A 23,198-nucleotide genomic window follows, 5' to 3' on the forward strand; every position below is an offset into this window, starting at 1 on the left:
AGAAACCAACATTACTGCTTTCTTCTGGAGAGGGGAAAACTACATATACATACATACATACATCCGTACATATGGTCAATTTCTATGAAGTATAGTTCTGTTGATTTTTTTTTCTTCCCTTTAAGAATCCTCAACATGGCTTCTCTTCTAATAAGACTAAAATCTATGAAATATCCTTGTCTCCTTGATTCAGGCTTAGTTTCAAGTTACTTCACTATTAAGATAGCAATTTCTGCTTTCTATCACATTAAATATATTCTCAATAACTATCCGATTCTGCTAAAGGTAGTCAAAGGCCATAACCTACACATGTTTATAATTAGCCTTCTTTTTTTCTTCCTTTAAGGCAAAATAATAAGTTAATAAGATATATCAGATTACACACAATGAGTTCATAGGTCAAAAACTAGACAAAACATAGCCAAATGAAAAGAAGTACTTGTCTCTCAAACAACCAAAGGGTTTCTCCGATAATACCCACAGAGTTTCAGTATTGTAACTGAGGTGGGGAGAAACCCTGTACAATGCTTGGGAACTTTATGAAGATAGATAGTATGGTAATGAATGAAATATCAATGTGTGAGCTACCTATGTATGAGTGTGTGTTCTTCATCTTTACTCACTGTATCAAGTACACAGGGCATCCGAAGTAAGAATTCTAGAGACAATTAAATGCCAGTGCAAAATAGCAAAAAGCTAATAGCAAAATAGCAATGATACTGGGGTCAAACTTACCTGAAGAACATCATACAAAAAAACCCAGTAGAAATATTGAAGCATAATGTCTTCTGCATTTAAAAAAAATGCATGTGTATAGCATAGCATAGCATAGCATAGCATAGCATAGCATAGCATAGCATAGCATAGCATAGCATAGCATAGCATAGCATGATTATTTACTATGATTCTGCCCAAATTATAGCATACAAATAAATAAAAGTCACAGATAAGTCAACAATGTCCTGAATGCATGAATACACAGATACCCATTACACTATTCCCCTGCATGGTAAGCAATATTATGCAAAGCACAGAAAAGAAGTAAACAGTAATATGCCAAACAAATTAAAGGCATGAGATGAGAAAAAGAAGATATAGAAAAGAAAATATATATTTAGTCTACACCAAGACCACTTCTTGTACCTCTCTGTACCCTTTTAACTTTGCAAAACAACCTTGCTTATACCACATCCATGTACTGTTTCATTCTCTGCTTTTGTTTTTTAAAGTGCTCACCTCTCTCTTTTTGAGGATTTCATCAACTCTCTCCAAACATCTTCCCTTTCCTCATGACTTACTCATTCTTCTTTGATATTTTCATTTTCCAATTAAACCCTCACTGATATTCATTCAACCATTCTATGACCAAACCACCACTTCTTTTGTACTGCTCATTCTCTTCTGTAATCAATGCACATTCATTCAGCACCCATTCATTCTTGAACCTATCTCATTTACAACACACATTTCTTAGTACTTTATTGCCACTACTTTCCATTTTTTTCAAATTTCTCCTGACAAACCAACTGTCACTTCCATATAATAAAGTGGACAGAAGCACACTATCATATCCAGCATTTTCATTTTCCATTCCTAACAACAGATCACACCTGATTTACTTCTTTCCTCCCACCATTTGCATGTCTTACAATTTCTCCATCTCCATTTTCCCAGCTTTAATAAACAGTCTACCATGGCACATTAATTAATCAACTTGCTTTGGGTTTTCTACCATTTTACGTATACCCTGTAATCCTTCATTTTATTTTTCTCCATCAAACATAACTACAGTACTTGATTCTTTGATGCATTAATTTCAGATCCAAAGTCTTCACTGCATATATAGGGATTATGTTTCTTCTTCTCAGTCTTGAAGCACCTCATCAGAAGCTTTCAAAGATTACACTGGTTCTGAAATCACTTCTGCCAGCTACTTAAACAATTCCAATTAATTAAATGAATTAAGCGACACTAGAGACTTAGACTTCTTTAAGGCAGCAAGATGGGTACGTCTGTTTAGAGCAGCTGTATTCCCGCTCCCTGCCCACACTGTGTGAGGAAGGGTTCTCTTTCTATTCTGAGAAAAGACATACACAAAGAAGTTGTTAAACACCTTTATCTTCCCTGTTCCCTATTATTATTTAATCATCTATCTTGTGCAATACAGCAACACCTCCCTGATGCTTACTTCAAATGCACTTTAAAAAAGTATCTGATTTTAAATTCCAGCCTTCATCTTTTTATGGACATAAGCCTTCCTGACTCCATCCTACAAACTCAAACTACTAGTATGTACCCCTTAACAGACTACATTAGTAGAAGCCATCGCTTCTATTTCCTGTACGTCTTATTACTTCTCAATGAAGCAACTACTCATCCATACAGACTTCAAGTTTTCCTCTTTCCTTCACACAATTTCTACTCCTTAAGATTGTTCTGTTGATATTGCAAGTGAAAAAAAATATATAAAACCCAGCAAACTTGTGCAACCACAAGGACTGGCAACACATTACTCCTATTCCAACAGAACATTAATATACTGCTATAATCTACCTGACATGATTAAAATATCTATTATAAGCTTGCTTTTATTTTTAAAAAAAGTAACAAATTTGTGAGCACATGCTTTAAAATTTCTCACCAGTGCCAGTATTCACTCTTTATTCAAGTTGCAGCCTGGAGCTGTGTTTAATGGCCAAGTAGCTGAAATTAAGATTTTGTAATGGAAAGGTTGGCAGCTTCTGAACACTTACAATGCTATTTTAACTCTAGAGCTTAGTTTGTGGTTAGCTAATTACAATGCCAATATTCTATAAGGGCATAACATTTGGCATGCATAGATTTTCAGGAAACTGAAACTGCAAGGTATGAATAGGTTTCTGTGGATGAGAAATGCACACAGTAAGGGTACTTTTTACTTACAAATCTCACTGACATGACTCTTACTCAAATTGGCTGTGATCTACACACTCCAGAAGATTTAAGAAGGCCAATAAATTTAAATAAATAAACAAAAAAAATTGTAAAAAGCTTTGCTCTCACCAATATTCCCTCAAAACTACCATCTTTGGGCCTTTAAAATCAGGAAATTGAAAAAATCGGACCAATTTTGTGTTAAACACTAAAACTGAATAGGTAGCCAAACAACCCTGTGACTTACATAATCTGCTAATATTTGTCTTGAAATATTCTTGATTCAAAAATTATGTTGAATAATTTAGATACAGGTAGTCCCCAGTTTAAGAACAAGTTCTGTTCCCAAGGTCTGTCCTTAAGTCGAATTTGTATGTAAGCTGGAACAGTATTATTGTATAATACTGTATAAGTAGTATTGTGTAATCAACTCAAACCATTGTGTATTTAACTGGAATCGTTGTATATTTAACTCAAATTTTGCTACACTAGGCTCCATTTTTAACTATGGGTTATCTGTAACCTGGCATTCTTAACCCAGCAATTATCTGTACCAATTAGGGAATATTACTTACAAAACAAACTTTCAAAAATGCAGAATTACACTGAATTCATAAAGTACTGTTACAGACCAGATAATTATGTTTCTAGTTTAAAGAGCTATTTGATATTCAGACCATGTCTGGAGCAAATCCTGAATCTGAAACTAGTCAGGTGCCATTGACAAGCTCTACCCAAAGAAGGCGGCAATATGGAAATCAGTCAAATTATCAAGAATGTCTACAAACAGTAATAGGTCAAAGGATGTCTGATGACTCTTTCCAACTTGTATAGAATCATTTTTATCAGGATAATTGTTTACACTGATAAACAGGAGAAATCTCCTGCTTCTGAAAAACTGTTCTACTTGCCCCCAAATTTGGCTACTGAAGATAGTATCATGCAAATACAGTGATACCTCGGGATACGAACGCCTCTGCTTGTGAATTTTTCGGGTTACGACCAGCTCTGGCCCCAAAATTTTACCTCGGTTTGCGAACTCCGCCTCGGGGTACGAGCCATTATCCGCCCGTGCCACGTGGTCCGCGGCCATTTTCTGCCCGTGCCACGTGGTCCACGGCCATTTTTCCCCCCATGCCACGTGGTCCGCGGCTGTTTTTCCGGCCCTGCTGCGTGCTCCGCGGCCGTTTTCGCGCCGCGCCGGGCTGTTTTCGCGCCGCGCCGCGCCGGGCCGGGCCGTTTTCACGCCGCGCCGCGCCCGGACATTTTCGCGCCGCACCACGCCGCGCCCGGCCGCTTTCCGTGTGGTCCGTGGACGCCAGAACGGATTAACGGTAATTACATTGAACCTTATGGGAAATTGCCTCGGGTTGCGACCAAATTCGGGTGGAGGGCGGAACGGATTAACCGGATTTACATTGAACCCTATGGGGAAATTTGCCTCGGGGTGCGACCAAATTCAGAGGGCGGAACGGATTAACCGGATTTACATTGAACCCTATGGGGAAATTTCCTTCGGGTTACGACCAACTCGGGATACGCCCAGAGTCACGGAACGGATTAAGTTCGTATCCCGAGGTACCACTGTATGTACTTTGTTTTTCTGAACCTGGTGAAATAAGAAATTGTAATGCTTTAAAACTTTAAATGGACAATGAAAATATCTGAGAGAGCCATCTATAAGGTTAATACCCTTCAAACAAGTGTAAATAATTCTAAGATTCAAAAAAGTTTCTATTCTATATGAATAGAGGTTCTGTATAAAACTCTAAAGAAAAGTTCAACCTGTCTCTCCATTCAGGATTTTTAGAAAGTAGTGGAGCCAACATGAGAATACTGTGGACAGCCAAGAAAACAAACCAATGGATCGTTGAACAAATCAACCCACAGTTTTCACTCAAGGCAGAAATAACCAGGCTCAAATTTTCCTACTTCGGACACATTAAGTGGACACTCAGCTCTCTCAGCAGCAAGGTGGATGGACTCAGTTATGGTGATGATAAGTGCACCTTTGGGAGACTTGAAAAAATAGTTTAGGAATAGATTGTCATGGAGAAAATCTATCTCTGTGGTCACCAGGAGTTGAAAACGACTTGATAGCACATAATAATAGTGGAGCCAAGGAGAAAATGGCTATATTAGAGAGCACCTCTTAGAGAGGTGACATTCAATTAATATATTATCCTGTAAATTTTGCTAATGAATCTGATATCTGTAAAAAAGAACAGGTTTTAAAAGCCCAGACAGGTTTATGAGGTGAAACAGGAATGTCTGAAAGAAGCATGCAAGAACTTGTTTGGGTAAGCATTCAATTATCACATTTAAATCAGCCTTATTTTGTTTCTATTTTTTTTAAGCTATCAAACATTTTGCATGATCAAGCCTTTCAGAAATTAGCTACAATTTCAGTGAATTAAAAAAACAACAATCTGAATACTTGCCCAGAATATATTTCATGAGTTGCTAGAGACTACTAATTACTAACTATATCAGTACTGCAGAGACATGAAAAGGAACTGTAAGACAATAATTTTATTGCACTATGAAAAATTAAAAACATACATGAAAATATTAGTGCTTAATGTTTAGAAATGCATACAGTACTTATTGAGACCATTCTTATTTCAGTATAGTAATGATCGTCTTACAGATGGTAGGAAAGGATACTGCTTATAAAACAGAAAAACAATCTCACAGAATCACATGTCCTATTCATGCTTCCACCTAGCAAAATCCACAGGAAATTTACTTTAGAAGGAATATTTGGGGATCCAGCATGGAATGACAGAACGTACCAGTAAGTTAATTCCTACACATGAAATTGTCATAGCTGTCTTGCTCTGCAAATGACATGTATTTTAATACCAGCATGAATATGCTTGTATTTGTTACTTTCAACACATTTATCCTACCAAAAATTCTATTTTCTAGCAGAAGTTACTTACTATTTTTACAGTAAAATTGTACACTACTGAAGGATTTTTAATTAAATATCCAACTCTCTTTCTGCAGGCTGATAAATGGATTTATTAAATTTAAATAAATTTGGAAAATCAATGTTTAGATACCTTTTTTTGAATCAGATGGACCAGATAACTTCCAACAATAATAAATACAAGCTGGGCTCTTTGTTAGAAAGGAAGGTCATCTTTAATCATTTCTTTGAAAATTAAGAAAATATTCCTTATTTCACCATTCTAATTGGCTGTGGCAATCAAACAAAACTTTAGCTGGTTAGTCTAAAAAGTATAGGAACAATCTTGAGCAAGGACAGCTGAGCAGTCAGAAAATCCTGCAGATATTCCTCTCTGATCCTGTATGAGCTATTGTGGCCAAAGATATAAACAGCTAAAATGTAGTTTCATTGGATTTTAGGAGAAACAAGTTCTGTATTTTACTTTCAATTGTATCTTATTTGCTTTCAGTTCCAGCTCTTCCATTATATAATCGAAAAGTTTTACATGAAATCACGTGATGGCCTGTAGAAACTGATCCCTCTTATAAACACCTTCAAGGCTATACTGAAAAACAGGAAGACTGCCACCAAACTGTCATTATCTGCAGGTCTTTTTCAGTCATATTTATTTAAAAATACTGATTCTCCTGATTCACCATTTTGAAAATTAAGGGAATCAACAGAATACAGAAGAAAATACATGGGGGGGGGGTAATTAAATAAAATGTATTCATGTTTTACTTGAACAATTATCTTTCCTCCAAGAGTCTAGAGCAGGGGTTCTCAAAGTACGGCGCACGGGCCAGATACGGCCCGCCAGGGTCATTTATCTGGTCCGCCCGCCTAATTGGCCACTGCTGCTGTCTGTCAGAAGTGGAAGTGTCAGGGCTGTGTCAGGAGCTGCAGGCAATGCACGAGGAGGGAGATTGCAGAGCCGGACTATTCTACATGACAGGTATGCCAGGTCCGGCAGCTCTCCTCCTCTCCCCATGTTTTTTTCAAACCATAGTCCAGCCCCCCAACATTCTGAGGGACCGTGAACTGGCCCCCTGTTTAAAAAGTTTGAGGACCCCTAGTCTAGAGCTTCTATAGATGCATTATAAATTTAAATTCACATCTTCCCCAAAGTAATCAATATTAATGTTCATCATATTCATGACCACATGGTGTCTATCATAATAGGAGTTGAATACATAAGCCTTCAAACAAGTTTTATGAGTGTGTAATCTAATATATGCAAGATAAAGAGAAAAGTCACACCACCAATCCTGAGTTGCAAAAGCAAATATATTGACTAAGATCTAACTACTGTACCTTATTAAACTTGTTCAAAAAAATTTAGGCAACCCTAATAGAATTTTTGACTTTATGTTTTTAGTATGACTTTTGCCGCAATAATACAAGTATAGTTTTAAAACTCACTCTGCTTCAATAGCAGTTTGATATAAGCATCTTAAAACTAATTTAATGTATGTAAGGAATTGGCTAATGTAGAATCAATTATTTCAATGCTATAGATTTATTGTTCAGCAGCATATATACTAAAATTTGAGCTTCAACCTTACCTACATTTATTTAACTGGGAATAAATCCTACTACAGTTCCATTTGTGGCGCAGCGGCTTAATGACACTGAAAGTTGCCGGCCAGAAATGGTCGACACTTCAGCGGTTAAGCCCAGCTCCATGCAGCAGAGTGAGCTCCTGCTTCCTCCCCAGCTCCTGCCAACCCAGCAGCTCGAAAACTTTCGTGAGTAGATAAATGGGGACTCTCACCCCAGTGGGAGGAAAAATGCTGGTGGCATTTGCATGGGAGACAGGAGCAGTTGCCGGTAACACAGAAGCCGCGCACGCCCAAAAAAGGCGCAAAGCAACGGAAACCCCGCCTCCTGCGCTCACCAGCTGGGCTCTGCCCTAGGAAGGAGGCAATGGCAAACCACTTCCGAAACACCTTGCCTTGAAAACTGCAGGGATTCATCCAGGCAGTTGCCGCAGAATCAGTAACGACTGAGTGTGGGTAAAAAAAAAATGGGTAATGGTATGCAGGATTTCACTGTGAATGTTTTGAAGGTGGGACAACTCAAGCTACTCTAATGTTCCTTACTATATCACCTGTCGTCTTATACCACTAAAGACTATTCAATGTACTGTATTTCTAAAAAGGCTGGTCCTTGCATTACCACAGGATATTTACCCTGACATTTGGTAACCAAGAGGAGAATTCTAGCATGCCAATGTAATGGGATCTAATGCTTAGGAACTGAATAGGTGATTGAGGAAAGGCTTGACAGCCAACAGGGTCTTCAACATGATGAACACTAGTTGTTCCTGTATTTGGACAGAAGAAGGAGGAAGGACAACTCCCTACCTACCAATTCCATGGAACTGATTCATGAAATCAGAGACCTGTAAATAAAGAGTAGTCTCCCCTCTTCGCCAGCTCTAGTCTACCAGCCTGTAGATCACAACAGAGCCCCCCAATGCCTATAAGCTCTTCTGAAAGAGTGCTTTATCAGTGTTCAGGCTCCATCTAAACACAGGTTCAGCGCTCTTTCAGAAAAGTGGTAAACCTTTTAAAAATATTAAAAATATCCTGATAAACAGATAACAGGAGAGATGGCTGTGTTATGCAATGGGAGAGCTCCTGTCCACTTCAGTGAACAACCTTCTCTCCCACATGTCTGTTAGCTGTTAACTCAGGCTATTTTTAACATGGGTTTATTATTCTTATGAAAGAGCAGTAAAACTGTGTTTAACTAACACCAACTAACTGGTGACAGACAAGTCAGGTACCATCATGCAGTGGCAGTGCTTATCATTTGTTATTTGGGCCTGGCATCAGTTAATTGGTTCATCCCTCTTACAAAGTCATATCTTCCTGTGGTAGGAACAAGAAAAGATAGCTTGAAAGATCCAGATGCTCCCCCTGCACAAACTACATTGGCCCTGAGAGACAACGCTCAAGAGCTAGAGAGAACAGAATATGACCACACCGGTCTAAAGCGGTTGACATGCTGAGCCAATCCTATCCTCTAAGGATCACCTGACTATACAGCAAATGAATGCTGGAAAAGCATGTAATGATTGTACACATGGTAAAACTGCACAAGCTTATTACCTGCTTAACATTACTTTAAAATCAGAACAGCTAAAACTGTCTTAAAGCTGCCTCAGGTACAGTTGGAGGGTAAGATGAAGAAAACATCATGAAGACATGGAAATAAAAAGAAGCTGCCAGCAAAACAAATGCAGAAATGCCCATAACCTTAATAAAGTAGAAGTCATACTTCTTTCAGTACCATCCATGCTTTACATACTATCCCACTATAAAACTAAGAATCATTAAGAAACAATCAAACTCACAACCTCTTTAGTTCCCTCCATTTCCCATTAAAAATAGTGTAAGAGGTAAGAAATCTATGGAAAGAAACTGGATTTTCTTGAATAAATATATAGCCACAGAACCAAATTCAGCAGTTGAATTTCGCAACCAGGGAAAGGGAAAAGAACCCTTTATGTTTGTATGGAGCCTCTTTAGTAACTGACATCAGTGTTTATTCATAATTTGCACAGGGCCCTGTATTATGGCCATCTGCCAAAAACTGAAACTGACTTATGCAAATTCAAATAAGGAAACTGAAAAAATAAGGACTTATAGCACTTAATGTAAAAAATATATTCCTTCACTAATAATTTATTTTAGTTAGTTTTAATATTTAAGTGCTATAGCTTTCCATATTGTGCTTGCCACTGGTGAAGTGAATTCTGATCCACAGAAGTATGTTGCAAATAATAACCATCAAGGTGCTACAAAACTCTATGATTTATCTTGCAAATAGGACAGAGATATGTTTGAATGAATGGTATGCCAGAATTTTGGGAAGTAGTAAATAACTATCTTGCACTACAGCCAGTTATTCTTGTTGGATGCCCCAACAACAGTATGGATAGCAAATCACTGAGCAAACAATCTTTGGTTTGTTATCAGAAAAATAAGCCATGCCTTGGTTCAGAATATGTGATAAACTATAGGGAAACTTATAAATAGAATTCCTGAATTGCAACAACCAGCAGCCTGGTATCCATGGGTAACTGTGCAGTTATAAATTGGGTATAATTCAGAAAGTTGTAATTTAGCACATTTGGAAGAAATTAGGTTCAGCTATATTTACATTAAATAAACCATCCAGTTCACCAATTCTACCCATATTTTAAGGTTACCAATGCTGTTACCATTCTGTCCATAGAAAACATTGAGACATGAATAACTCTGTATAAATATATAACCATTATATTCATCCCTGCATCACTAATGTTGCACAGGACTATCAGAGATCAGTCTACATTGTACAATCTATGAATGGCTTACTTACTAACGCTCATGTGTGCTTTAGGCACAAACATATTTCTAGAGATAAACTAAACCAACAACATGAGAACCTACAGTATATCAGCTTACAAATGTACTACAATATCACAGTCGTAATGCCTATCTGTTCCCATGTATTTTTCCATCAGATCTTCCCTAATTGTTTACACTGCGACATAGGTTTCTAAAAATGTCATACTTCTCATCAAAACTTCACTAAACTTTTTCAAGGTTAGTTGTAGAGACCACACTTAGTATACATATTGAATGTTTTATTTTTTTTTTAATCTAGAATGGTGAGAAAAACAAAGGCATGAATTCATAGTTACCAATTATGATCACAATAGTATTAAACATAAATAGTAACATGATTAATTATGAATTATACGTGTTTCTTATTTAAGTAGAGATAATCAATAATCCCAAAATATGAAAATTACTATACCCAACTATACTCTAACATAAACAGTAGCCTCTTATTATCAGATCAATGCTTTCAAATAATAGTTAAGTCAAATCCAGACTTAATCATGCTTTAGTCTGAATGAAATCACAGGGTCATTATTATCACGTCCCATTAATTTCAATAAAACAAAACGTGTTTTAAACACTTAGAGAACACTCTCTGCTTAATTTAATCTAATCAGGTTGTTGAGGATTCTGGACATGAATCAAGATATAAGTGATTAATGTTGAAATTTGGCAGCAAACTACCTTTTCTAAAACAAAACAAAACACCTCCAAAACATGAAACTGCAGGAAGCATTAAGTATTAACTACCACCCCTCCCGCCAAAATGAAAAGAAAGGACAGCTGCACCACTGAAAAACTTTGGTGGCACGTTGATACCACTGCCGATATGCTGTGGAAAAGAAGTATCAAACTGCAGCAGCAGATTCTGTACAGGCTGCGGCGGGAGGTATGCATTTCAGCAGTTGACATGCAGCCCCTGAATTGCTGTCTTTCTTGAGACAGCATCCCAGGGGCCACAAAAGACAGGGACTTTCCTCTTCCAAAACAGAAGTAAGATTTCCAATTTTAGATTCATGGTTTGCCTTTCCACCAGCTTCCTAAGGGGCACTTTCCAAGGCAAAGAAGTGTTGATTCTAAAAACCTTTAGTGACATTCCACAGTGCTTCCAAGTCCCTACAACCATTAGACTTGTCTAATGAACTTGTGTAAATGAATTCTATCCATTTGATGTAATAGAAATCCCTTCCTCCGGGGAAAAAAGAATTTTGGGTTTGAATTAATTTTCCCACGTCATACATACTGTGCTGGCCATTATATAACAATATGAGTAAGAAAGAGGAAAAAGAAAAAAAAATAATAAAAGACAGAGACTCCCATCAGCTGACAGATTATGAAGCAAATTCAAGCAGAAAGAGGAAAATCAAGGATAGCAATCCAGCGCCTTCTGATATTTTACACTGTAGTTCCCATAATCCCTTCTATTAACCATGCTCCCTGAGGTTTACTATATAGTAGTTGTAGTCCAAAGCAATTTCTGCAAATTACATATTCACACTTCTAAAAATGAGCATGTTTTCTTTGAAACATAATTGTTTTGTCTTCTGGAATTAAAGCAATCCAGGACAAGTAGATTCAGTGGAGAGGATGTTTATAACGAATGAGAATTGTTGCTTTTTTGTTTTTTGAAGAAGAAGTAAACCTCTTATTAATTTTTGACAGGGCTTCTTTTGTCTCCTTTATATTAAACAATTACCTAACCAGAGTAAGCAATTTCCATAGTAAAATACCAATTATTTAAAATTCTTTCCAACTAATGATTATTTTCCAAAGTGCCACAACAGAACTTCCCATAATAAATCACAGTATTATTAATCACTCAAACTGGATAATTTGGAAGAAAAACCCAAAATCTGATGCCAGAACAGGGCTCATTATATAAACACATTTTCTCATTCCCCTCTTCTGCCCCACCCCTAACATCCTTGCTTACTAACTTTAGTTTTACTTCAGATCAAACACTGAATCCAGGTGCAAACACTCAGTTCCCATGGAATGCAGCTAGTAAATCTCTGCTGTTACTTACCATTGGATGTTGTGCTGGAGGCCACAGCTTTCTCACTGACATCTGTTCGAGTGGAGTATTTCACTATCGGATTCTCAACTTTTTTCTTCTCACCTGTGGCAGAGCTATGGGACTGAGCTTCCATGGTGACTTCTCATTACTTCAGTCCTCTTCACACAAATACCTGCATTAACAAACACATCTATAAGACTTCCTCCAATCAGCAGGAAAAGGCCAGATAAAAAGCCTGCCATATTTCTCTCTCAAACGATAGGTTACTTATTGGCACTTAAAACACACAGGCCGTCTCACAAATCCCATCAAATCAACTTTAATTTATTATCTTTATACCCTTATCCGGAACTCCTAGGAGAGCTACCCTGAAGATAGGCTGAAAAGGAATGACAGTAGCACAGAGTCACTAAGAAATGTTATCCACTTAAATCAATTACCTAGTCTTATTGGTGAATTACTACTTTCCAATTTCTCTAATTTCATGACTCACCATTTACTTGTATATTTTTAACATATTTGCATAGGAATACTTCTGCTATTATCTTTCCTGCTCTGGGGATCAATACTTCAGACATATATTTTTAGGCAAAGGTTGAAATGCAAGTATCCTGAGTCCACTGTACCTTATATCCAATTCCTTGAATTACTATCTTTAATACTATATGTAAAACACAATATTTAAACCAAAGGGAGTTGTTTCCAAATGGTATAGAAGAAACCAAAGCTTACAGAGGAAGCTTACTTATATTCCCTGTACATACATTCCCACCAGCCAAAAGCAATCTATGAATAATTGCTAAGGGATCAGGCAGAAAGCCAACCCTTTCTTTCCACTGTTTCCTCCTAGTTTGGAACTGCACAGCAGAAGCTGAACTGATCATCCATTTGACTCTCAATCCAAATATTTAAACTTTGACATTTACATCAGTCCAACCAAACCACAATGAATTATATCTTCAAGGCTGATCATGTAAACAGTTCATTTTGTTTGTTTTAGAAATGTAAGACTAAAAAGGGTTATTGGAGTATGACACCTGTAGGGGGAAAAAAAAGAAAAGGAGAGGAAAGAGGATGAGGAGAGTGATCACTAGTGAATTGTAAAGCTGTTCAACAGCCCTACAATTCAAAACACTATGCAACAATATATTGCTATCCTATCTTGAATCTTCTACTTTTAGTATCATTTCTTGCTGCTAGCTCTTTCAATAGTTCTGGCATTCACATAACCTACTGGTTTCCAAGAAGAGTAACACGATCTGCACATCTGTGTAATGACAGCCTGATACCACACAGAAATAATCCAGGAAGGAATACAGGTTTTCTGGAGTGTAATTTAGCCCAGTACCTGACAATATGTGCTAGCAAGTTTTATGACTTGTAATCAGCAGTGAAGAAGACCTGTGCTGAATACATTGTAGCAATTTAGAGAGCAACCTGGATTAAAATACTTGCATCCCTTTTTACCACCTGTACTCAGTGCAGCAAGAGCAATTTTGTAATTTAATTTATTGTCTTTATATTTCCTGATATGGCTTCTGGGAAGAGGGAGCTGCCTGGAGAGGTTCCCTAATCTTCTGAGAAGTTAAGGTAGATTTCTTTTTCAATCCAAGAAAAAATCCTGCTACTATTATCAAAAAGGCAAAAGTAAATCTTAATGTGGATTACAATTTAGTTTCAACTATAAGACTGTAATTGGCCAGAATATATATCTCTGGAAAACCCTCTAAGTTAACAGCAACAGGGATTTGATTGGGACTTGGAAAAAGCAAGTGCAAAAGCAAAAGTGGAGGAAGGACGATGACTCTTGGCAAGCATCCAAGGAGCTTTGAGGAGCCAACTTTATTACTAGCTGGCAAACAAACTAAGATAGATTTTTTTACCTCTGATGAGGGAGCTGAGGATCGTGTTTTTGGTGATTGCTGCGAGTTTGTGGAGGTGGAGGGTGGAGAAGTATCTGGGTTGGTGTTGGAGAAGCAAGAAGATGCCAAAGCCAGTCCTGGGGAGGGGCAATTAAAGAAGCAACATACATTTTTCCCTAACAGAGTTTTGGAGTCAGAGAAAACTGGAAAAGGCAGTTGGAAAGAGTCAGAAGAAAAGGAAGAGTTTGATGTGCTCACCTTTGAGCAGTCTCACATTGCTCTAATTGCCCAAACAGTGAAGCGTATCTTTGCAAACATAAAAGGAATTGAAACTTATCTTTCCAGTCTTATGACTGAAATGAAGAAGCTCCATACTAAAATTGCTCAATTACGTCACAATCCCCAGGTCTCTTCTCCGGCATTTAATAAAAGAGCTCAGCAGTTATGTTGAGTTCCACCTGATTGCCAGGAGAGTGAAACATCTCGGAGAATTAACAGCAAACTAGAGATTTCGCTAGAGCGTGAAGACTATACCCAATCTTTGGTATTACAACCAACCAAAGTTTGTTTAACAGTGTGCACTTATAAAGGGAAAATTCCAAGTTGGAAAAATAAATTTCAGGCTAAATCCCATCTTCATGTGCTTCTCCGCATTAGACCTCAATTGACTGATTTGGAATCAGTGGAACTCCTTAATCAGACTCCATGGGCACAAAGAATCATGTTAGTATTTCAGTCTGTTAGACTGCCCTTACTAACCCAAAAATATCAAAAGCACCTTTGGACAAAAGGGATTTTCTCAACACGCATCTTTGTTAATACAACAATCAAAGCCCTATTCCCTAAGAGGCCAACGACTAAGCCAGCCAACGAAGAACTCCAACTAGAGCAGCGGGAGTCAACGCTCCCTCAGCTGGCAGTGACTGATATGATAGATAGGTCTGCAAGAGAATTCCAACAGCCTTTAGAACCCATCGGTGAACAGTGGACTCAACCTCAGAACAGCACACTCTACAACCTTTTGGAAAACTCAATTGAAGATGATCTTCTTTGTTCTTTTGGAACCTTACCCACTCTGGACCAACAAATGATTTTAGAAAGATTAGATTTAATAAAAAACAGACTACAAAACATAAGAGATGATGAGGTTCCCTGCTCTGCAGTGAACAATAAAGAGTTATGATCCTTTCTTCACTGAGTCCTTATGCGAAGCCTACCCTAATGATCCCTAAAGGCTTAAAGACCAGCCTGACTACTCCTAACTCCCAGGAGTTATTGACTGACTCAGGCTTTACAAACACGGAAGCTGTACACTCTGCCTCAAAGTCCATTCCCCAAAATGGTTGCATATTCAATGATCCTTCTAATTCTCTGAATTACATAACTGAGCTGGATTGACTAAGTACTTATACCCCCCCCCCCGGTTCCTTGAGTTTGGTCTCTTGGAATATAGCGGGGTGGAGAAACAAAATGCATGACATGGATTTTATAAATTTTTTAACTTCTTTTGATTGTCTTCTTTTGCAGGAAACTTGGTCAGCAAACCCTTTTAATTTAAATGGTTTTATAAATTTTATTCTTCCAGTCTACAAACTTTTTAGCAAGGGCTGTCACAGGGCTGGATTAGCAATTTTAGTGAATGCTAATCTTGATGCACAGATTTTATTGTTAGATTCATGTCCCCCTATAGCTCAAGCACTTAGGTTGGTATTACCTTCTATGAATCTTATTATTGTTAATGTTTATCTACCCCAGGCTGCAGAAGGTGGTGACTATATTGCCAATTGGGACAAGTTTTTTAACTACATTTTGTTCTTAACTAAAAAGTTTCCTGCAGATTCCTTTTTATGGCTGGTGATTTTAACGCTAGAATTGGAAATAGTATTTATGACTGGTTCTCAAAGTTAGGCTTTGATGATGAAGAGCTTTTACCACCGATTCTCTGCTTACCCCGCTCATCTAGTGATGCAGCTTTTAATACCGCAGGGTGGAAGATGTTAGACCTTTGCATAATGCACAATATAATAATCCTGAACAGTTTAAGCTGCTTCCCCAACTCAAAGGGGTGCACTTTTAGCTCCGCAAGGGGTCAAAGTGTTATAGATTATGTGCTCTGTTCGTATAGCCTATTGCCCGATATTTCCTATTTTACTATCGAATCTCGCATCAAAAGTGACCATTTGCCTTTGACTATCGTTTTAAAATGTAACTTATCAAACCTTGCATGCATATCGCTTTATGATAGTCATGTCTCTGATAATATCTTTAAAAGAATTAGATGGTCTGCAGCTTTAGAAAAGGATTTTCATGTTTTACTTGGATCTCAACCAATGATCAGCTCGCGAGTGGATTTAACTAACTCATCTTCGGTTGAAGATGCTCTTTCTATCTTCTCTTGCTTAATTAGCAAATGTAGTCTAAAAGCTAAACCTGCTGAGGTAGCTGTCTCAAAATCTTCCACTTGGTTCAATCTGGAATGCCATATCCGGAAAAAGAAACTGAGATGCATATTTAAAGAATTACCCCAGGCTGGGGACTTTAGTAAATATAATGAATTCTTAAAACATAAGGAAAGCTTCCAAGACCTTATCATTAAGAAAAAAAATATATTTTTTCAGGGTAAGTGGGACCAATTGTATAGGGCTATCAAATGCAAGGATAGTAAATCTTTTTGGAAACTTACTTCGAGCAATTCCAGTGATAACTCCTCTTTTGCCACCCCTGCTATTACATTTCAGCAATGGGTGGCACATTTCTCAACATTGTATGATGCCCCTGTAGCTCCCTACAATGAGGAAGATGATTCCACTGCCTTAGATTTACCACCATGACCTCCAGTGAGCACAGACGAAATCACTGAATTAATTGTTGATGTAAAAATGGGAAAATTGCCTGGCCCGGACAGGCTCCCAGCTGAACTACTTAAAAAACATGTTGATTGGTGGGCCCAGCCATTGGCTTCCTTATTTACGCTCATTGATCTTTACAGCAAAATTCCGAACACTTGGCTCAATTCAATAATAATTCCAATTTACAAGAAAGGTGGGTTTGACCAGCCCAGTAATTTTCATCTAATCAGCCTTTTATCTATTTTAGACAAGCTTTACGCTAAACATCTTGAATGCCGTCTACTAGATTGGATGTATACAAATGGTGTAATCGGGCCTGAACAGATAGGCTTCTGCAATGGAAATTCTGTGATTGACCACTGTCTCACATTGAACTTCCTAATACCTGAATTTAGGAAGGAAAAAGCTTTTTGTAGCATTTATAGATCTTAAAAGTACTTTTGACTCAATTCCGAGGGATGTACTATGGTCCAAATTGAAGAAACAAGGAATAGACCTGAGGTTGGTGTTCCTCCTAAAGAAACTGCATACAGACACCTCTTGTCAAGTTAAATATTCGACTAAGGGTCATTTAACAGAGAGAATACCTATGCAGAAGGGAGTTAAGCAGGTCTGTGTCCTTGCTCCTCACCTTTGTAATCTTTTCTTGAATGACTTGGCCCACTTCCTTAGTTCAGTTAATGGTCACCCCCCAGTCTTGGCGGTCTTCCTACTCCATTGTTACTTTACACCGATGATACCACAGTTCTTTCCTGCTCGAGGGTGGGCTTACGAAGATATTTGGAGGCATTTTATAATTATTGTCAAAGTAACTCACTTACTATCAATTTTTCCAAATCAAAATATTTGCTAAAAGATGGCATCTGGCGAGATGGTCTATGGGCAGTATAGAAATCGAACAAGTCAAAACTTTTAAATACCTTGACATTACTTTTAGCTATAATCTTTCTTGGGTAACTCATCGTAATAAGTCAATTCACTTAGCCAATTGCTCCACTGTCCAGATCAAACAGTTCTATTTTACAAGAGGCAACCAATTTGTACTGGCAGCAATTAGGATATTTAAAGCCAAATCTCTCTCTCAAATACTTTATGGTATCCCTCTTTGGTTGAGAGCTTTTAACGCTAAAGTGGAAGGTATACAGGCTTCCTTTCTGAGGCAGCTCTTAGGGGCTCCTAATTGCGTCTCTTATCCCATAATCTGCCTAGAAACGGGTCAAAGTTTAATCGAAACTAAAGCCTGGATCTTAACAATTAAATATTGGCTCAGAATCTTATATAGAGCAGCTCCTCGAAGTCTGCTATCATATCTCAAAAAAGACAATTACATCTCGCTGTGGTCACGACATATTATATCCAAGCTTAAACAGATTGGGATTGCAATTGAGGACCTATACGTTTCAGATTAAAGCTTTGTATTTAGGACTATTAAACAGAGACTTTTGGACTTAGAATACCACAAATTCAGACCAGCCCAACCTCGTGTATGCTCCCCTGCCATGCTTGGTATAGAAAATCAATTGGGCAAGATGGCGCATTATTTCAACGATCTTGTGTTACCTTCCCAGCGAAGGGCCTTTTCTTGGCTAGAGTGAATGCTTTTCCTTCTAAGGTGCTCCTTGGAAGGTATAAATGCATTCCCATCCATGACAGGCTCTGTCTTTGTGGCAGCCCAGATACAATCTATCATATCATTTTTGATTGTTATTTATTTGTGTCTCTTTGGCATGATTTGCTTCTAAGACCCTTGCAGGGCAAATACCCTCTGAACGACGTGGATCCTGTGTCATCCTGCCGGTATTTGCTTTGTGATGCTATACCTGAGATTACCCAAATTGTCGCTAAGTTCTTGGAGGAAGTGTTCAAAGGAAATGTAACCAAACTCTTCTTTGAGTATTGTTTTCCTGCTGTCATCCTTATGATATGCTAATTCCTTGTATTTTAATGTTTGTAATGCCAATAAAGGTTTGAATTGAATTGAAGACTCGTAATCAAGAGTTATTTTCTATTGAGCTTGGAACCAATAACATATAGGAACTAATACCAATGTTGGTTTAGTTATTTTACCACCTAGAGAGGAAAAAAAAAATTATGGTAGCAGCCCACAGCACCACGGTACTTAGAATATAGTGGTGCCAGTAGTAGCATTATTAAAGAGAAAGATCCCAGATAACATTTATCTGGGAGTCTGTATGTGTCACTGTCACACATATATATGTCACTTGTAAACAATATGGCAAGTCAAAATCATCTGATCCTGGTTTATCAATGAACAAATAGCATATACTGCTCCACTGTTCCTACCAGCTCTTCTTGCCACCAGATGAAAATGAGAACCCACAGATAGCTCCATCATTCTTCTTTAAAAGACTTGAACCAGAGACTCCAGCTTGTTTTTCTCAGGTTCATACAACATGTTAAACAATGGATGGGGCAAGTTATTAGCCATGACTGCTGGCAGATGCAGCGAAGGAAAAGAATGGAGAGACAACACAGGTCCAAAAGTCTGAAAAGCAATATTACTTCATCTTCGCTATACTAGAACAAGGTAGATGTACTACTTTTGGTTTCAGACAATTTTTATTGCTTGTTGACTCAGACTACCTTTGTCTGGAGCAAAAAATGCTCTTTCTATTTAGTGGCTGGTTTATTCTCTCACACATGCCTGAAATCATGGCTTCTATAGTAAACAAAAGCAAATATCTATTAATGATCAGAAACACTAGCCTTTATTTTCACAATGCAGAAAGATGCCTCCCAGAGGAGATATCCTACATAGCCTATTAGATCTACTCATGCCACCATGGGTGTCCACAGGATCTTGCTGCTTTCAACAAAATGATGAAAGCAATATTGCACTGTTATGCCTCAATCTCCACCCTTTGTGTTATGTTTGTGTGATGTTACAAAGTATGTACAAAAGGGACGAGGTTTACATCACAACAACATAATACTGCTTCTACCTCCACTCCCTTACTATGAATTCCACTACATGCAACCAAATGTAATATAAACTGTCTGGGATCAACACAACTAAGAAAGCCATTCTCTACATCAAGCACATCAAGTAATATCATGTCTTTAATCCACTTTTTCCATTACTGTACCTGATCTGCCATTCTTGAGTATGTTCATAAATAAACAGGGTGCTCGAGGCTCATACAGCCCACCTTTGGTTTGTTCACTTTTATGGCAATATTTGTAATTTCATTTTTCTAGTCTAGGTAAGAAGATATATGTAGGGAGAGCCAGCCCCAACTCATCCATGTAGACCATGTAAATAATCAAGATAGGCTCTAGAACTTTGAACAATAAAGATGATACCTCAGTGTTTACCAGATGTGTAAGTTTATATCAACTCTATACACTAGAAATGGTAACAATTGCTTTGAAGCTATTTTTTATTTTGTTTCTAACTATTAATAAGACAGAACAGAAAAAAAAACAGAAAAGAAAAAGAAAAAATAGGGCAAAAACAATGCATTTAATACACATGATGGCTTTTCATCCATATACTGTATGTGTGTGTGTGTGTGTATGTTTGTGAATACACAAAATAGTTTCCCTAAAGGATGAGCATAATCCACCTTTAATCATCCATACCTAATCTACATCTATAAAGAACTCATAAGCCTCAAGTAACATCAAGTCTTTAATCCACTAAGTAATTGAGGCCAAAAATTTATCTTTCCAATTTTGAAGAACTGGTCTTCAGTGTTAAGAAGGAGGTGAAGAATTCATTCCGTTCTCCAGCTGTCAATTTCATGTAATAGGTTCAAAAGAATATGGACATCCCAAAATATTAAATCCTGTCTCAAAGTTAAAATGGGTAATTACATGTTTTCAAAGTATGACTTTAGGAAATACTCATTCCTTTTCTATACAAACATAATGGAATCTGATAAAGTTCCAAATAATACAGTCGCTTTGGTGGGCGGCTATATAAATGTGACATATAAATAAATGAATAAAATATTTTTGTTGAATAAGCCACAGTCTAAAATCAACTGAAATTTTTGATACAGATAGTAAGTTTCCCATTGTTTAGACAAAATGGGGATCTCTAATTCCCACCAAGAGAATTTACAATTAACACCTACTGACATCTTCGTTTGAACCAGCAGCATTTTTAGCTTTAGAGTCTTCTAAACTACTAGAAGCTATCACCAAAACTTACAGGGGGGAAAAAACACCTACAATCAGTCTTTATAAATATTTATTATCAATAAATCAATTTGACATGCAAATGTTAAAGGCTTTGAAGCTAATTTAAAAGTTATGGCTTTCCCCTTCAAAACACATGAGAAGCTGTCACATTGCAAGGATTTATAGTATTTTATTTTATTTTATTTTATTTGCTAAGTGCAATTTCTTTAAAGAACTACATTTCTAAAATTATTTGTTCAGAATGAACTGGCTCAACGTTTTAATACTTTCAATATTTCCACATTACATAAATATAATTACTAGCCAACTTACAATTGATTTTTTTACAAGTTGAAAAGTAGACAATAGTTATTTATTGAATGACAAAATCATATTCTACTATTAATCCACATATAGTCTGCAATCATGATTATCTGTAAGTCTTTATAAGTGGCTTATCTCTAATCTCCTTAAAAGAAAGTTAAGGCAGATACGGAAGTTTCAAATTCTACCTAATACACTGCTGCCTAATACACAAGAAAAGAGACTGTAAATTGTTCTTAAGCAGAGTGAACCTTAGTTCACACTTACATTAGTGTGGGTGTGGTTTTGCAGTTCCTAACAAAGTAGAGTCAGAATGTAGTGCCATATGCAATTTTTTCAGTTACATTCAGAACTTATTTAGATCTGCAGAACAGCTATTATTACGCAGCAGTTTCAGAGGTTATGCACAGGTAATGTTATAGGGATACTTTCCACTCCTGAAATATTTCATATACCTGGAAACTTAAGTTAATTAGTTGTGCTATAAAAAGTAAGACTATTTCGAACTTCCAAGATTTCTGCCAGTAAATAAGATTACACTGGAATGATTGATGAACACTTGAGCATCTGCACTTATTTTAAAGTAATTTTAAAACACCTTCAAATAAATAAATGCAAAAAATTCCTAAAATTATTTTGTAAATTAAACGAAGTCTTAGCATACTAAAGTACCTGTATAGTACTTATTTTTTTTATGTTTTACCTTAACTTGTAGCTTACTTAGATGTCAGCGCTACGCAGTAAGGGTCTATATAGCCCCAAACCATTTCACAATAAAGTTCTAGCTTAAATCACCAAACAAAATTTTAAGCTAGAAATACATTTAAACAAGAGTAAGAATATTTTCATTTTTCCCCAATGTGTCTTTTTTGTTCTCATTTCACCTAGCTGGCAGTGGAAGGAGGGAAAAGATAATAATAAAGTTTTGAAATTTCCTTGGTCCTATTAGCTGAATTATAACCCTTCTTTTCTATATGGCTGCCCATCTCACCTTGGTGGCTCTGGGCATCTAACAGCAGTTAAAAACAAACGTTTGTGTGTATGTGTGTGTGTGTGTGTTGCTGCCCTATTATCTCAAGTAAAAGGAAAGACCAGCTGAGATCATCATCAGGTTTGATTATTGAGGGGTGGGGTGGGGTGGGGGGGAATGGGTCCAACTTGGCATCTTTGTGCCCAAATAATATTCCACAAAGAAAACTTTGCCCAAAATTCATTATTGAAAAGTAGCAGAAGATTACTTGGTTCGCAATTATAATACAATTATAATTGTTATTTCAATGAATGTAAAATATTTGAATAACAACAAAGATGAAGACAATAAAAGGCTAGAGAATAATAAGCTTTATATGCCTATTTTTCTCTCCTGGCATGGAAGATCTGCTCAAACTTCTACAAAGGATGGCATTTCAAAGGATAATGTCTATAATAGAAAGTATAGAACAGTGTTTCTCAACCTTGGCAACTTTAAGAAGCTGGCTGGGGAATATGGGTAGTTGAAGTCCACACTGCAATACACTGGTCTAAAGGATCAGTTAGTCTAGATGTTGGAAAAATAGTTCACAGAACAGGAAAAAGAAACTCCTGATCCTGGAGCGTTCACCATCAGCCAGTGTCATCTAGAGATCAAATCATATCTTGACACTATCCAAACATTACCTGAAGCGGAAAATTTTAAATTTGGGAAACACTGAAAAAAAGACTTCTTTTATTTTTATTCCTTTTTTTACGGATATG

General features: G+C 37.1%; 1 protein-coding gene across 3 annotated transcripts in view; it reads right to left on the reverse strand.

The window, feature by feature from the left end:
• Positions 1 to 23,198, reverse strand: part of GLI3 (GLI family zinc finger 3) — a 278,516-nt gene that overhangs the window by 238,190 nt on the left and 17,128 nt on the right. For all 3 annotated transcript variants that reach the window (XM_088150011.1, XM_088150009.1, XM_088150010.1), the window contains exon 2: positions 12,293 to 12,455. In XM_088150011.1, coding sequence (XP_088006137.1) covers positions 12,293 to 12,416 — 124 coding nt within the window. In that variant the 5' untranslated portion in view covers positions 12,417 to 12,455. The remainder of the gene's footprint in view (positions 1 to 12,292; positions 12,456 to 23,198) is intronic.

Source organism: Python bivittatus, unplaced genomic scaffold (assembly GCF_059951505.1).
Source record: "Python bivittatus isolate LINGU-HERP-01145 unplaced genomic scaffold, Pbiv_v1 ctg000610_np1212, whole genome shotgun sequence".
NCBI lineage: Eukaryota > Metazoa > Chordata > Lepidosauria > Squamata > Pythonidae > Python > Python bivittatus.